General features: G+C 37.8%; 1 protein-coding gene and 1 long non-coding RNA gene across 2 annotated transcripts; both read right to left on the minus strand.

The window, feature by feature from the left end:
• Positions 1-598: 598 nt before the first annotated feature.
• LOC146917927 (uncharacterized) lies at positions 599-5,748 on the minus strand. Its single transcript, XR_015015922.1, has 2 exons — positions 5,485-5,748; positions 599-5,005 (listed from the first exon to the last, which is right to left on the minus strand). It is a non-coding gene; the product is annotated as an uncharacterized LOC146917927 (long non-coding RNA).
• A 7,425-nt stretch (positions 5,749-13,173) lies between these two features.
• On the minus strand, positions 13,174-14,795 carry LOC146917928 (uncharacterized). Its single transcript, XM_085719640.1, has one exon. The coding sequence runs from the start codon at positions 14,761-14,763 to the stop codon at positions 13,342-13,344; it is 1,422 nt and encodes a 473-aa protein (XP_085575766.1). The 5' UTR covers positions 14,764-14,795; the 3' UTR covers positions 13,174-13,341.
• Between the last annotated feature and the right edge of the window lie 1,155 nt (positions 14,796-15,950).

A 15,950-nucleotide genomic window follows, 5' to 3' on the forward strand; every position in this document is an offset into this window, starting at 1 on the left:
TATTCACTGCAGTTGTTCTATGAAATTTCAAAAGAAAGAAGAGTTTGTTGGTAGCGGTTTGAACAACAAAACAGAACCAAAGTCGGATAATCACACAGCAGCAAGAATATCACAAAAAAAACAGCAGCAAGACTGCTACCATCTAACCAGTAACAAGAAAAAACTATTTCAAGCAATAAGAAACAAAGTTATAATTATGTTACTCATCTAGTAAGCAACAAGCAACATGCAAAACTATTACAGGCAATAAGCAACATAGTTATAATTATGTTACTTATCCAACAAGCAACATACCTATAATTGTGTTACTATTTTTAGAAGGAAAGGATACAAGTTATAATAATGTTCCTACTAATCTTCTTGGTCTTCTTCTATAACTCGAAGCACACTAACACCTTCACCTAGCTACAACTTGTTCGAAAATGTTGTTGGTCACATAATGCTTCGCTATTGTCAATACTAATCTTGCGACAACAAGTATATATGACCATAAAAATTTAGATTTTACCAAGACACCTTTGCTATTGTTTACCATTTCTTTCTTTATTTAAAAAATAAAATGATAATAAACAAAAGCATTGTCTATTTATACCAAATATGAATGTCAAAAAACATATCCTCATATTTATTCTTTTTATTTTCTCTCACAATTTACTATATATTGCTAAGCCAACAACACACTTTTTTCATCTGTGACATGTGATGGAAGACAATAAATCCCAAGCATGAAAACAATTAAAAAAAACCACTAAAAACATCATAAACTAGACAAATCATATGAATGACACCAGTATACCAAGATGTGGCAACAATGCCCCCATTCTTAATTGACTTCGCCAAAGCACCCCTTGAACCTATCTCTTATAGTTGACATTCTCATCCCATCAACATTTGGCAGATACCTTGATGGCTTGAATACATACAGACCCACAGAATTGGCAGCAATTAGAAACACGATCTAGGATCACTGATCGATACACCTCTCATTGATAATATGAGATGACAATGCATTCTACAGCAAGCGGTGCATTTTCACTACTGATACACCTGCACAACCACAAAAGAGACCCTGCACATACACATAACAAAACCTGAAAAACCCTGCACATACACATAACAAAACCCTGCACGTATCAATATGAGAATAGATACTACTCATACTACTAATATTTTTCAGATCAATTAATAAAAGACAATGTGCTTGAATTTTTTTTTCATATCAATTAATTACCCTTACACCATCTCAATTACTAACAACATAAAATTGCAATCCTAACCCCAAAAGAGGGATTATAAAATCTACAAAATGACATGTTTGAGATCAATATCGTTTTGTTCTGATTAGAGTCATGAGGATAACACAATAACATGCATACATTGTACCAAACAAAGAAAGAGCCAAAGTTCGTTGGAGTTTGGTTGATGAAGATTGATCATAGAACTCAGATGAATCAACAGCTAGAGGCATTCCATCACTATTTAGAGTGCATGATTGTGGTTTATATCCATCTTTGTTCAACAACAAAGCACGAAGAACGTTAGTAACCGTGTGAATATAAGCTGCCTGATTCTTCGACAGAAGCCATGTCAAGCCCATTAGCTCACAATCTTTGTTGTGAATCTTTGTGGTCCTGTCTTCTTCTTTGCTTGAATTTGAAGTCTTTTTGTTAAGCTGCTTAGAAGTAATCTTTCAATTTTAGAATATTAAACAAAAGTAGCATATAATATGAATGATGATAGCATAAAAGAGGTTTGGTGCATCAAAGCTTTTTAAGTAACAAACATTTTGGTTGCTTTAACATTTACTCAAAGAGAAAACTTCAAAACTCTACTTCAAGGCTAAAACACTAGATCACTACCTAATCAAAGTTTAAGTGTGTGACAAAATGTGTGTCCAAAGGTATAGTCCGCTAGTACGGGTTGGGACGACGAAGGTGTATTAAGAAGGTTTAGAGTACGACCTCTGCTGCTAATAAACTCCCTCTCACTCTAATAAATTAACCACTTACATTTGCAAAAAAAAAAAAAAAAAGAGTGCTTCACAAAATGCAATTATTTATCTATTTTATTGGTTGAGGCAGAAACCTAGAATAATGTCTTAAAATGCAACAAACAACATTTGTGACACCTTGCATTAAGAAATAAATTTTTAGATGATAATGTAAGATTATAAAATTAAATTACTAAGTTAAGAAACATATTTTCCTTCAAAAAAAAAGTTAAGAAACATATTTATGATTGGGGAAGTCTAAGAAGAGGAACAGCCAAATTGACCAGGTTTATGTAGGTTTAATATTTTACTAATAACACTTTATTGTCATAATCATAACAAATAAATCTTGTTTTACAAATATAGGACCATTTTATTTGAGTCATATATCTACTTAATGTGATGCTTTCCATGAAATTATTTTGCAACCAAAGTTATTAAAAGAGAGTTAGCAAAAGTGACAAGTGAATACACTTAACTCTCAACTGTCTTCTCCATATCTAAACTACAGAACCTAAAGTTATTCTGTTGTACCAAGATAGTGACATTGCATGTGCTTAATTTCTAGAAACATTAAGGTTTATTAATAACTTGAATTTATGACATTAAGTGTACCAGTGGTCTATGAACTACACAGCTCCAAAGCATTGAGCAAACACTTAAAAAAGCAACCATCATACATTAATGTTTGGACACACAGCTTAGTTTATAAGTGTTTATTATATAAGTGTGTATGTATAGGTTATTTCTACAACAAAAGATAATATAAAGTCGAACTGTTTTTATATAAACTACTATAAGCTGTTTTTATAGTATATGGTAAGTAGTTATACTATAAACACTTAATTAAGTTGTTTATCCAAACAGAGCCCAATCTTCATCAATTTTCAACAAGATACATCTAAATTCGATGTTTCAAAGTACCAAACAAAGAACATCAAAACATACCATAGATAGAAGAAAAAAGTTATAATTTTTTTAGAAGGAAAACTCACCAAATAGAGACTTTATATTTCAGTATAACATTAATTATCAAATTTATTATATACCATCTAGTACCAAAAAAAAAATGTACCATCTATCATTTTTCCCAGGTAGCGTGTTTAGTTTAGGAGACATACACTTCTATTTCAGATTAGTACGAACCACTAAACTCATTAAAATGGCGCTTAGCATTTTCGAAAACTTACAACAAAATTTTAGGCTGATTATTTGCACACTATTTATTTTTCATTTCATTTTAATACCTTTGAGACAACTTTTTACTTTCCGAAAACATAAACCACATAACACATGGTTCAAACAGTCCAACCCACCTGGGCCACAGGTTAAACAAGTCATTCCGGTCAGCTACGGGTTCCGATACATATACCCAGGCTCTATCGAAGACACATTTTCTAAATGTTAATCAAATGACAGTTTCTTATCCCACCCTACTAATTTCTCGCGTGCCCTGCAACATTTCGGATTATATAATCCGAAATGTGTATAAACACGTTAAAAACGCCCTACAACATTTTAGATTATATAGTCTGAACCAAACGTGAAGGGTGGGAAAATAAACATTTTAATTAAATACCTCTCAATCCTGCATATTATGGCATACATAAAAAGATGATATAAGCTTAATCATAATTCAACTCATGAAGAAGAGTCAGACCCTAGTTGCCTCCAATTCCCCATACCAGAATCCTTTTTATGATTGTGCAGGAATTGTATCCAAGAGTGATGACATATATCCTCACAAGAGAGGATATCTACCTTTGTTCTAAGCAAATACTCAGCCCTAAGCCCCAAGGTACTCAGCACAAGAGGACAATACATAATCCCATCAAATCAAACTCCAAATAAGACAATCACAATACTAACCAAAGGCATGCATCATATTCCACTTCTCCTAGCAAACAGTTGAGAAACAAACTCACTTAAGCACCAGAGTGCCTTAACATGACTAAACTAACTAACAAAAAACATATTTGACCACTAAAAAAATTAACGAAAGACAAATTTTAAAACCAAACTGATTAACGGAAGACAAATTTAAAGAACAAACTGATCAACAAGATACACATTAGAGGATGTTTTTGTAATTTTAAATATAACGCCTCCCACAAATGTGTTTTTAATCAACTTGACCCTTGAATGTGTCTTCTGTTAGTTAATCCTTGAATGTATCTTCTGTTAGCCGATTTGGTCCATTAAATTACTAACAAAAGACACACTTGTAATTTTGATACATTCAAAGACGACAACACCTTCACACATTTAAGTATCAAAATTAGTGCTCAATTATGGCATGTATACATAATGCTTTACATTATAATATACATTATGTATGCATGAGTTCTACATCCTGCTTCCTATGCTAAATGAAGGAAAATTAGCAAAGAAATGAAGTAAAGGAGATAGACGACATCAAAGAGTAATTATATCATGTTGAGAGATTATCACCATACAACTGCAGCTTAAACCCAGTCAAGGGCAATCAAGTACATGTTCATATGTGCAAAAAAGTGTAGATGCAACTGAGACAAATTCAATGGACAGTGGAGTGTTTTCTTCACTGTATCAGCCCTGAATCCACTTCTCAAAAATGCAACACAGCGATGTTTCACATAGCATCTAAGGGCCTCTACAGGACGCCACTATCAACTTCAGAGTGGACAGATACAACAGTATGCCATTCTCAGCCAAAACATAATAAATGAATCATGAAACCCAAACTAATAATTGTTTTATGAGGTAAGAAGTCCTACCAATACATGCACCAAGACCAAGAGTAAATTCAAAAAATAGTAAAACTAATACATAAAACCAAATGCTCTGACGACAGAAGCCATTGTTGTAAATGTTAAAGCTCGCAACAAATGCTAGGAGATTAAGTACTATATAAAGTATTAAAAAATCAAATTAGCATAACAGAAGTTCCAAAATCAGAACAAAAGGTAAAATTGTACCAAGTATTTTGCTTAGGAAATAAATTATTTGAAAACCATTGCAGAATAGTAGCACTGCCTGAAATCATAAGAGAAAACTGAGTTTGAGAAATGGATAGAATGGAATGCTCAGTATTACTACATTCATACCTCGGATAGATGAAGCTTGTTTAATCTCAACTATGGGTGTATTCTTGTAGTATTTTGGGATGATACGCTGATAAATCATTGAAATGTATGGGCATACATTTCCGATTTATGTATGGCCATACATAAATCAGCTTTCTAACATTTCATATTAATTGTATATGCATTGAAGTTATAACTTATAAAACTAGAAATTCAGCAAACTTGGGAATTGGCAACAACAAGAGTAAAAAACATGTAAACAAGAGTAATGAATATGAACCTTACAACACATGACTTTTACCAAAAAGAAAGCAGTAGTTAGCTTGCTGTAGAAGCCAATTTCCATTTTAAGTGGCAGTAAAAGCAAATAAATATTGGATGGTTGTTTTAAAATTCATAATAACAAATTGTAACTAGAAAGCATCTCACCTAGTTTTACTCTTTAGAGTAGACCTCTAGCAATCATTTCATGAAGAAGCTTCACCGCCTTATCATTCTTGTTGTTTTTGAACAAAGCACGGATAAGAGTTTCGTAAGTTACAGCATCAGGCATGCAACCGTTGTCGTCCATTGTCGAGAGTAAGGACAATGCTTCATCAAAAAACCCTTCTTTACAAAGCCCATTAATCATCACAGTATACATTCTAATATTTAGAGGGTGACCCTTAAATAGAAGATCCTGATAAACCCTTTGTGCATTGTCGCGTCATTTTTCGGAGATCAATGCTATTTGATTAGCTTATTGACTCACTAATTATTTCACGACTTTGAAAAAATTTATTTAAATTGGGGGTCCGGGGGTTGGTTACATAAAGGGAAGGTGTTAGCACCCTTTATGTCCGTAGTACTCTACGGTAACCTTTTAGTTTTATTTAAATAATGTGCTATAACTTGCTTATTTTGAAAAAAAAAAGAATTTTAAGTGATTAAAAAAAAGGAGGACCTAATTATCTACATTTTATTGATTTGGAAGGACGAGTGTCCTCTGCCTACGTACCCGTGAGGGATCAAAACCTCGTAGTTCGGGGTTAAAAAAAACTGACGTTTGATTGGTTGAGTGTTTTTTAATGTTTTGAAAAAGGTTTTAAAATGAAAGAAAGCCAAAGTGGCAAATGAGTATTTGTTTGTGTTTTTTAATATTAAAGAAAATGGACTTGAAGTAAGATTAATTTGATTGAAGTTTGATTAAGAAAAGAAAAATAAAAAAAGACGTCACTTGATTTAAGATCAAGGTTTATTTTAAAAAATATTTTTGTGTGGGTTTTGTTGTTTTTTGAATGATAAACTAACGGAGCATAAAATATAAACACGTAGGTGCCTTATAGTAGTGTTGGACCACCACAAGGACCATTAACCTAATCTAGCAAGAGATATAGAGGCATACCCACACGCACGCACACATGCACCTAAACTATTACAAAAAAGCCTAGTTACATTCTACGGTCTGCGAGGAAAATAAATAAATTACATTTGAACCTATTTTTTTACATTCTAAATTATGTGCAATAAAGAAATAAATAAATTACATGAAGGCCTATTTATACATTCTAATTTCGTGCAATAACATAAAATAAATTAAAATGCATGATAAGCTAGACTAAAAAAAAATGCATGAGTAATAATGGTCGAATAAATATGCATGAATGACAATAAAATGCAGCATATGAGTCCTAAACTTACCAAAGAAGAATACGAAAATAAAATGTGAAGAAATGCGCAAAAAGAAATAACAATTACAGTCAGGGGGGGGTATTAACAGGAATCAGGGGGGTGTGCAGAATGAAAACGTGGAATTGGGCCCTAAAGGAAACAGGGGCGCGCACATGGGCCTCCTGGGTCGGTTTGCATGGGTCATGGGTTCAATCAGAGCCGTTTGATTGAAAATCAAAGGCCTGGAGCGCGTGAGTACGCGCTAAGGGCGTGCACTTTCAAACACTGGATTCATGGGGCTTATAAATAGGATGTGGTAAGGCTTTTCTTTCATTTTGTATCCATCTTTCTCTCTCTATAATCACCACACAGAAAAGCTCTCTCTTCTCTCTCTAAGCAAGAACACGGTGGTGTTCTTCATTTCCTACCCAGAATCCGGCGGACTCACGGCGGTGGGGGTGGTCGGAGACGGCTCCGACGCGGCGGTTAGCCGTCATTGACGGCGGCGCCGCCGCCCTCAAATAGTTTTTTTGATTTTTTGTTCTGTTTTTTTTTCCTACTCTCTCTATCTTACAGACCTTCTTCTTTCTCTGTTTCCTCTCCTGCTCGCCGATTGAATTACGGCGGTGGGCCGGCCGTTGCAGACGGCGGCGCCACCGCCGGGAACACTAACACCAACCCCTTTTAATTTTTGTTCTTTCTCACCATTTCCTTCTCCTCTACATATTCTCAAACCAAAATCCCCACAATTGTATCCCAACACCCTAAATCTAAAAACAATCGAATCGAAAGAGAAAAGAAAGCAAACTACCTTGTTGTTTCCGGATCTATGCCGTTTTCAAGTGTTGTGGCTGTCCTGGTTGTGTTGTTGTTGTACGGACTCGTCACCTTCTACTCCCCTACTCCCCTCTGTGCGTGTGCCCGTCTGTGCGTGTGCGTGCGTGAAAATTGGTGTGAGTTGAGTTGTGTTGTGCGATATGTTGGTGTCTGGTTGTGTGCGTCGAGTCTCTTTCCTTCTTCTGTTGAATCGCGACTGTGTCGTGGTGCAGGCTTGCGAATTTCTGTGTGCGATTGGCCCTGTGGGTTTTGGTGTCGATGATGATGTGCGGCTGATTGTAATGGGTTTGTAATTGATTTTGTGCTGTTGAGTTTATGATCGGTTTAAGGTCTTTGAGGGTTTGAATTCGAGTTTAAAGGTGTTGGCCGATTGGGATTTGTTAGGTTACTGTGTTAATGATTCATGGCTGTGGTATGGGCTTGTAAATGGGTTTTGAATGATGTTTGGTTACGTGATTTGAGATTGCAGGTTCGGCTAACAATTGGCTGTGAAAACTTTCGGTCCCCCCTGTGTGTTCATTTGCAGGTGTTATTTATAGTATTAGGATTCTGCTGAAAATGTGAACAGATGCGCAACAGAGCATTGCTTGAATTGGGGAGGAAGAAACCGAATTGGAGTGCCTTGTTCCTGAGTTTGCGACACAGAGGCGCGTGACACTGTGGTTCATGAATTTGGACTGCTTTTTGGACTTTTATGAATAAATAATAAAAAAATAATAATAGAAATGATGAAATATGAAAATGAAATAAAAATGATTATACAGACTTTTGGACCTATCTAAAAAAAGAAATAATTAATAAAAAAATGAATGACTAATTAAAATAAAAAAAGACTAATTAAATTAAAAATCAAATTATTTTAAACAAGATAAAAGATGTAACCAAAAAAACAAGATAAAAGATGGAAATAACGACTAAATAAAAAAAAGAGGGTCCGACTCGGAACGAAATATGAGGTATTTTAAAATACCTCTCTGTCGAATTTTTGACCGGAAAATTAGAGATCGATCAGGGTTAAGCGACGCGTGTCAGTGGTATCTTAGGTCAAAAATTGGGGTATGACAGATGCCCCTATTTAAGTTTCTTCGTCCGGAGATTTGAAGATGGAATCTTTAATTCGAACGGAGCGAAGAGACTTAAATACAAAGTACACCAATTTTGGACCTAAGATGCTATGAATGCTTGTGAAATGCTTGTATGAATGCAGGACGACAAAGTTGACTCGACTGAGACGAGAAACAATGACGGGATACCCGAATTCGTTGAAGGAAGAGGGATCCAGCTCTGCTAGGGGGGAATGTGGTTTTACTGGGGAAAAGATTGTCTACTACCATATTGGTTTGGGACGATAGCTTAATGAAGACAACACTCTTAGCGACATCTCTTGAACAGCTAACGCTGGGGATGACACTTTTGAAATTGAAATTGATTGGCGACGTCTCTAGAACAGATAAACTGGGGACGACACCATTGAACTTGAAATTGAAGTTGAAATTGATTAGTGTTATCACTGGCTCAGCTAACGCTGGGGATGACACTTTTGAAATTGAAATTGAAATAGAAATTGATTAGTGACATTGGAACAGCTAACGCTGGGGATGACACCTCTGAAATTGAAATTGAAATAGAAATTGATCGGTGACACCACTGGAACAGCTAACGCTGGGGATGACACCTCTGAAATTGAAATTGAAATAGAAATTGATCGGTGACACCACTGGAACAGCTAACGCTGGGGATGACACCTCTTGAAATTGAAATTGACCAGTGACATCTCTAGAACAGCTAACGCTGGGGATGACACTTTTGAAATTGAAATTGAAATAGAAATTGATCGGTGACACCACTGGAACAGCTAACGCTGAGGATGACACCTCTGAAATTGAAATTGACATTGACCAGTGACATCTCTCGAACAGCTAACGCTGGGGATGACACTTTCGAGGAGATAAAATGTGATTTCAAACTGTTCATTGGTTCGAACTGACCGTCTGAAACATGATGAAAAGTAAACGCAAGCGGTCCGTTGTCTTGGACTGGTGGCTTGAAACAGGATAAATGGTAAACCCAAGCGGTCCGTTGTTTAGGACTGGCAGCTTGAAAGAAGATAAACACAAGCGGTCCGTTGTTTGGGACTGGCAGCTTGAAACAAGATAAAAGGCAAACCCAAGCGGTCCGTTGTTTAGGACTGGCAGCTTGAAAAAGGATAAACTCAAACGGTCCGTTGTTTGGGACTAGTAGTTTGAAATAAGACAAACTCAAGCGGTCCGTTGTTTGGGACTGGCAGCTTGAAACAATATAAAAAGTAAAACCCAAGCGGTCCGTTGTTTAGGACTGGCAGCTTGAAAAAGGATAAACTCAAACGGTCCGTTGTTTGGGACTAGTAGTTTGAAATAAGACAAACTCAAGCGGTCCGTTGTTTGGGACTGGCAGCTTGAAACAATATAAAAAGTAAAATCAAGCGGTCCGTTGTTTAGGACTGGCAGCTGGAAAGAAGATAAACACAAGCGGTCCGTTGTTTGGGACTGGCGGCTCGAAACAAGATAAACTCAAGCGGTCCGTTGTTTGGGACTGGCAGCTTGAAACAAGAGAAAATAGCAAACCCAAGCGGTCCATTGTTTAGGACTGGTAGCTTGAAAAAGGATAAACTCAAACGGTCCGTTGTTTGGGACTAGCAGTTTGAAACAAGATAAACTCAAGCGGTCCGTTGTTTGGGACTGGCAGCTTGAAACGGGACAAAAAGGTAAACTCAAGCGGTCCGTTGTTTAGGACTAGCAGCTTGAGACGAAAGGACACGACCAAACAAGACTTTGGGTGACTGATGCAACCATGTATGAATTGATATTGCGTATATGATATGTATGAATAAGTGAAAGTATTTATGTATGATTGTATGAATGTATGATTGTATGGATGTATGAATGTAACTTGTATGATTGTATGAACTGTATATGACAGACGACTCGATGAAACGAGACAGGACAGGTAAGTTGGGAGGCAGACTGACATCGCAGTACAAACACTCGGCAAACTTCCTTGGAGATGATGTTATTGTGAACAAATCAAGCCGTTGACGGTGTAAAACCCGGCACAAGGTTGCAATTGATGAATAGCCACTGATGAATCTTGGGGAGAAAGCCCATTGTTTAACCAACAGCCTGGAAGAAGTCGCCATTTGTAAACCGACGCAGAGTGCTTTTCCCCTGGCATGCTTCAACAGTCATTTTTTTTTGTATATATTTTCTTTTGGTTTTTGAAAATCCCTAACTTTTGCCTGGACCGCCCTTTCGGGTTTTCAGTCCACCGGGAGTATATTCCTTTTTTGTGCCCCTAATTTTTGCCTGGACCGCCCTTTCGGGTTTTCAGTCCACCAGGACGCTCTCTATTGCCTAAGCCGCCTTTTCAGGTTTTCAACTTAGCGAGCATTGATTTGATTTTTTTTTTGTATTATTTTTTTGTATATATTTTTTGACTGTGAAAGCATCTTGCTTGAAGCAGAGGTCCCCTCCATCGTGTTTAGACATGTTTCTCTTCCGGAATGTAGCCGTTCTTGAGGCGGATGCCGATGTACGCTTCGACTACTCACTAGTTCAAAGAGAGGGCGTTTGTTGTTCACACTTTTCAAAAGATGTAAAAAAAGGGTTTTTGTATTTTGAAAATTTTTGCTTCAAGTATTGCCGTCAAAAATAGAAGAAATTTTGCAAATAGAATAAATGAGAGTTCCAAATAAATGGGCACAGGCTCAAATTTGATGAATTGAGTGGTGGCCTACCAATGGCATGGCTCCACGGATCTTTGAAAAATTTGGAAAATGGTAAATATATGGGAAGGTACATTGAACACATATAACTGTTATACTTCCTGACAACTTTGAATGCCCCAGTTCTGAGTCTTTGGTTTGCAGATGCTTTGAATCGGAGGTTCTTTTGACGACTGGATGCCCCAAGTGGACTGTGCTGACTGATGCAGTTACTTGTCATGATCCTTAACTTTTGCATAGATCGCCCTTTTCGGGTTTTCAATCTATCAGGATAACCATCATTTTTTCTCTAATTTTTGCCTGGACTGCCCTTTCGGGTTTTCAGTCCACCGAGACGCTCATTTTTGCCTAAGTCGCCTTTTTATGTTCGCGACTTATCGAGCTTTTATTTTTTGACAGAGTATTTCTTGACTGCACCGGCATTCATAGGACGTGTGAGTTTGTCACCATCCATAGTTGTAAAAGTTTTTGCACATGAACCTTCATAGTTAGGCATCCACTTGCCCCTGGAGTCTGGTTGGAAAGTAGTACAAAGTTCCATTCTTGAAATTCATGGGGACGAACCTTTTTGTTAGAAGCTTGTTTCAAACCTCTTTTGATATATTTGTACAAGGTCGTCATGCGTTTAAATTCAATCAAACTTGGACTTTAGCAGAACTCCTATCGACGGGACTTCGACCTCCTCGGAAAGCACAACCTCCATGTTGCATATTGGGGAAGGAGGGGGGGCTACCCCTGTTGAAGTGTGTGCTGAAGCATGATACCCAAGTAAGGTAACGATAACATCTCATGCCAGTCTTTGTAAGTGAATGTCGTCTTTTGGACAATCTTCTTGATTTTTGACAGCTTCGATGGCTGAGATGCCCCAATATGTGAAAGATCTCCTCGGGAGTCTCTTCATTCTCTTATTCAGCATCGGACACAGGGAACTCAAAGTTGGAAGAGAGTACATGGTTAACGTGTTCAACGGGTTTATTAATGCATGATTTGATTATTGATTTTGACAAGTGTAAGTTATGATTATGCAGATATTTGAGAATGATTATATTTTTTGGTTTTTTTGTATTACCATTTTTCCAGAACAAGGCACAAAATAAAAAAACAAAGTCGGGATCAAAACGACCTTTTTATTAATGATGACAATGCTTAAAGCAAAAAGCCCTACACCAGTTCACTTTCGTCTCGGGCAGAACGAAAGGGTTTTTTTTTTTTTTTTTGAAAAGCAGCAAACAAACAAACCAACGCATTATTTGAACAGATAAGTAGTAGAAGGAACATCAAAGACGACCCAAATGTGGCTTGCAAGTACGAATTCAATCTTCGAAGAGCAATATATTGGCTTCAATCAGCTTCTGGACTTCAATCTTCAAAGAGAGACAATGTTCAATGTCATGGCCGGGTGCTCCTTGATGAAAGGCACATGAGAGGTCAGGTTGATACCCAACCGGCAACTCGTTGGTCCCTCGAGGAGGCTTTCTAGCTTTGACAAGGTTCTTCATGAGCAAGATGGTAAGCAGCTCCGCATACGTCATTGGGATTAGGTCAAACTGCATCTTTGGAGCCTGTTGTCGAGGCTGTTGTTGATGTTGGCGTTCGTGCCCCTGCTGGAACTGCGGCTTCTTTGACTCGCCCTGGAGCGTTGTGATCTCTTGTCCACACTTCTCCCTTTTTGTTTGCACGAGTGTCGTAGGTGCGAGTTGGCCTTGGACGAAGACAGTCGGACCACTTTTGAAACAGATTGACCCTTTTTATGGAAAAGAAATATTTGTGAGACTCAGAATTGAGACTATGAAATGCAAAATGATGCATGATGCTTAATCAAAAATAGACACTTTTTTTTTTTTTTTTATCGAAGGACTTATAAAAGCAAATTTGTAAACATCATAATTGAAAAATTTATTGACTAATTAAAGTACTACAAGATAATTCCCTTTTAACAAAACTGAGCCAAGGGAGAGACTCCAAAGTACATCACAAAAAGCTAGGAAATAACATAAAGTGGTGAAACAACTAGGAAACTCTTGAACTCCTATAGTAGACTACTCTTCGAAATCTGAGTGTGCCCCATCAAACAAATCCATGTAATCCATGCGCTGCTTCTTAGTGATATGCTTTCCAAGCAGTCTGTCCTTCTTTCGGAGTAGATCCTCATTCTCAATTAACTGTTGCCTCATCTTGCAAAGCTCGCGATCTTTCTGTTCTACTTGTCCCTTTAGAGTCCCAATCTCGTTCTCGGCCTCTATATATCTTATCCTCCAGGTATCCTTTTCTCGTGTCATCTCAGTCAACAAATACTGGGCTTCCTCTTTGGTCTTAGGGGTCATGGGTAGGGATGGAGACGGGGTAGTTGAAGATGGGAGCCTCTGTAGTGGGTAAGGTATCCCATTTTTTGCAGCTCTATCAATGACCCACTTAGTGTAAGATTCGTAGACCAAACCTGACCTCCTTCCCAATTGGCCCTTTTCTCTCTTATGAATTGCGCGCCAAGCTTTTATGAACCTTCCCCTCATGCCTTTGCTATCTTTTTGGTTGAGGTAAAATATCTCGTCCAGCGTGATGTTCTTTGGTTTCTCCATTGGGTACCCAAACTGACGCCTAGCGAGGATAGGGTTATAGCTAATTCCCCCACATATACCGAGAAGAGGTACATTGGCGAAATCTCCACAACTGTCAATGATGGTTCCGGTGTCGTAATCTCGGTTGTACCAAACTATATCAGATGGAGCGAGGGACATGATTTTTTGTGACCAACGGGTATTTTCTGGATTGGTTTTGATGTGACCGGGTAAATGTAAGGTAAACCATTTGTATAGCAAGGGTACACAACAAAGTATAGTTCCTTGCCCTTTTTTGGTTCGCTCATGGATGGAGTGGTATGTGTCGGCAAGCAATGTGGGGACGGGATTTTTGGCTAGGAAGATTTTGATGGCATTAATGTTAACAAAGTCGGAGACATCTGGGAAGAGCATAAGACCATATATGAGTAGGGCAAGGACAGATTCAAAGGCATTAATACTACCCATATCGGCAAAGGCGGTGGCTTTTTCAAAGAGGAATTTGGCGGGTAAACCTAGAAGGCCTCCTTTGGTGGTAAGTTTAGCTGTTATAATGGATGGTTCAAGGTGAAGGGCTTTTGCAATGGTTTCGGGCTTAGGAGCGGGCTCCAGGCCGTTGAAGGGTTCTTCGTCAGACACCGGTAGACCGATTAAGTAGGAATATTCCTCAAGGGTAGGGACAAGTTGGTAGTCGAGGAAAGTGAAACAATGGCAATAATGGTCGTAAAATTGGACCAAAGTATCGAGGATCCCTTGGATAACCTTCGTCTCGAGGAGATTAAGTAGTTTTCCATGGCGGTCTTGAAAATCTCCCGGGTTAGTCACCCTTCTTCCTAGCTTCCTTATGTCTGACAAATCCGGGTCCCGGAAATAGTACTTCCTAGTGCTTCTTGTTGCAGGATTCATATCTTCGATGTTTACAAAAAACTTGTTTTTAGTCCTTCGATATTTTGATGAGAAAAAACAGTTATGTATGAATGAATGCATGTATGCATGAATATGCTACACAAACGGTGAAAACATAGTGAGGTTAGGCCCATAATGATGGAGTCAAGGGTAAAAACGCCATTGGTGAGGACTATGGTTTTCAAATGTACCTGTATCACGGGTTCTACCAAGTTCCCAGAGTTATCAACCACTTCCGAACACCATCAGGTTACGGAAATACTTCCGTTCCAATAATATTCGTAAGAAAGTCTCGTCTGAGTGTGGTATCGCGTATCAACTAAACCAAGATTACTCATGATTAGCCACCGCACCACGTCCTAAAAGGCCAAGAGGGGTTAAAGGTAACTAAAGGTCCTCAACTTTCGACAGTCACCTGAAAATAACATGCCAACACGAATACTCATGCCAACATAGTATACTTCCAAGATCCCTCAGTTGAGTGGGGTTATCACATGTGTCACAAACCAAAATTCACTCTTGGCAAGGCACTATGATTATACCACCGTCCTATCTTAAATTTCTCTCAAGTCCGGGTGTAGGACTTATCTCACCACTCTCGTAAAGAAATGAAGAAAGAAGAAGGATGAACAAATATACACGTATTTCCATCTTTTATTTTTTTGATTTTTTAAGCAAGTTATAGAACAAAAATTAAATAAGACCAAGTTAGGCTCAACCCTCTTAGGTAGTTCCCCAGTGAAGTCGCCATTACTGTCGCGTCATTTTTCGGAGATCAATGCTATTTGATTAGCTTATTGACTCACTAATTATTTCACGACTTTGAAAAAATTTATTTAAATTGGGGGTCCGGGGGTTGGTTACATAAAGGGAAGGTGTTAGCACCCTTTATGTCCGTAGTACTCTACGGTAACCTTTTAGTTTTATTTAAATAATGTGCTATAACTTGCTTATTTTGAAAAAAAAAAGAATTTTAAGTGATTAAAAAAAAGGAGGACCTAATTATCTACATTTTATTGATTTGGAAGGACGAGTGTCCTCTGCCTACGTACCCGTGAGGGATCAAAACCTCGTAGTTCGGGGTTAAAAAAAACTGACGTTTGATTGGTTGAGTGTTTTTTAATGTTTTGAAAAAGGTTTTAAAATGAAAGAAAGCCAAAGTGGCAAATGAGTATTTGTTTGTGTTT

The sequence above is a fragment of the Medicago sativa genome, chromosome 6 (assembly GCF_051527215.1).
Source record: "Medicago sativa cultivar Bolivia chromosome 6, Bolivia_mono, whole genome shotgun sequence".
Taxonomy (NCBI): domain Eukaryota; kingdom Viridiplantae; phylum Streptophyta; class Magnoliopsida; order Fabales; family Fabaceae; genus Medicago; species Medicago sativa.

What these genes read in the sequence shown, in the direction of transcription:
- LOC146917928 (XM_085719640.1), bottom strand. Translation starts at nt 14,763, where the DNA reads ATGAATCCTGCAACAAGAAGCACTAGGAAGTACTATTTCCGGGACCCG.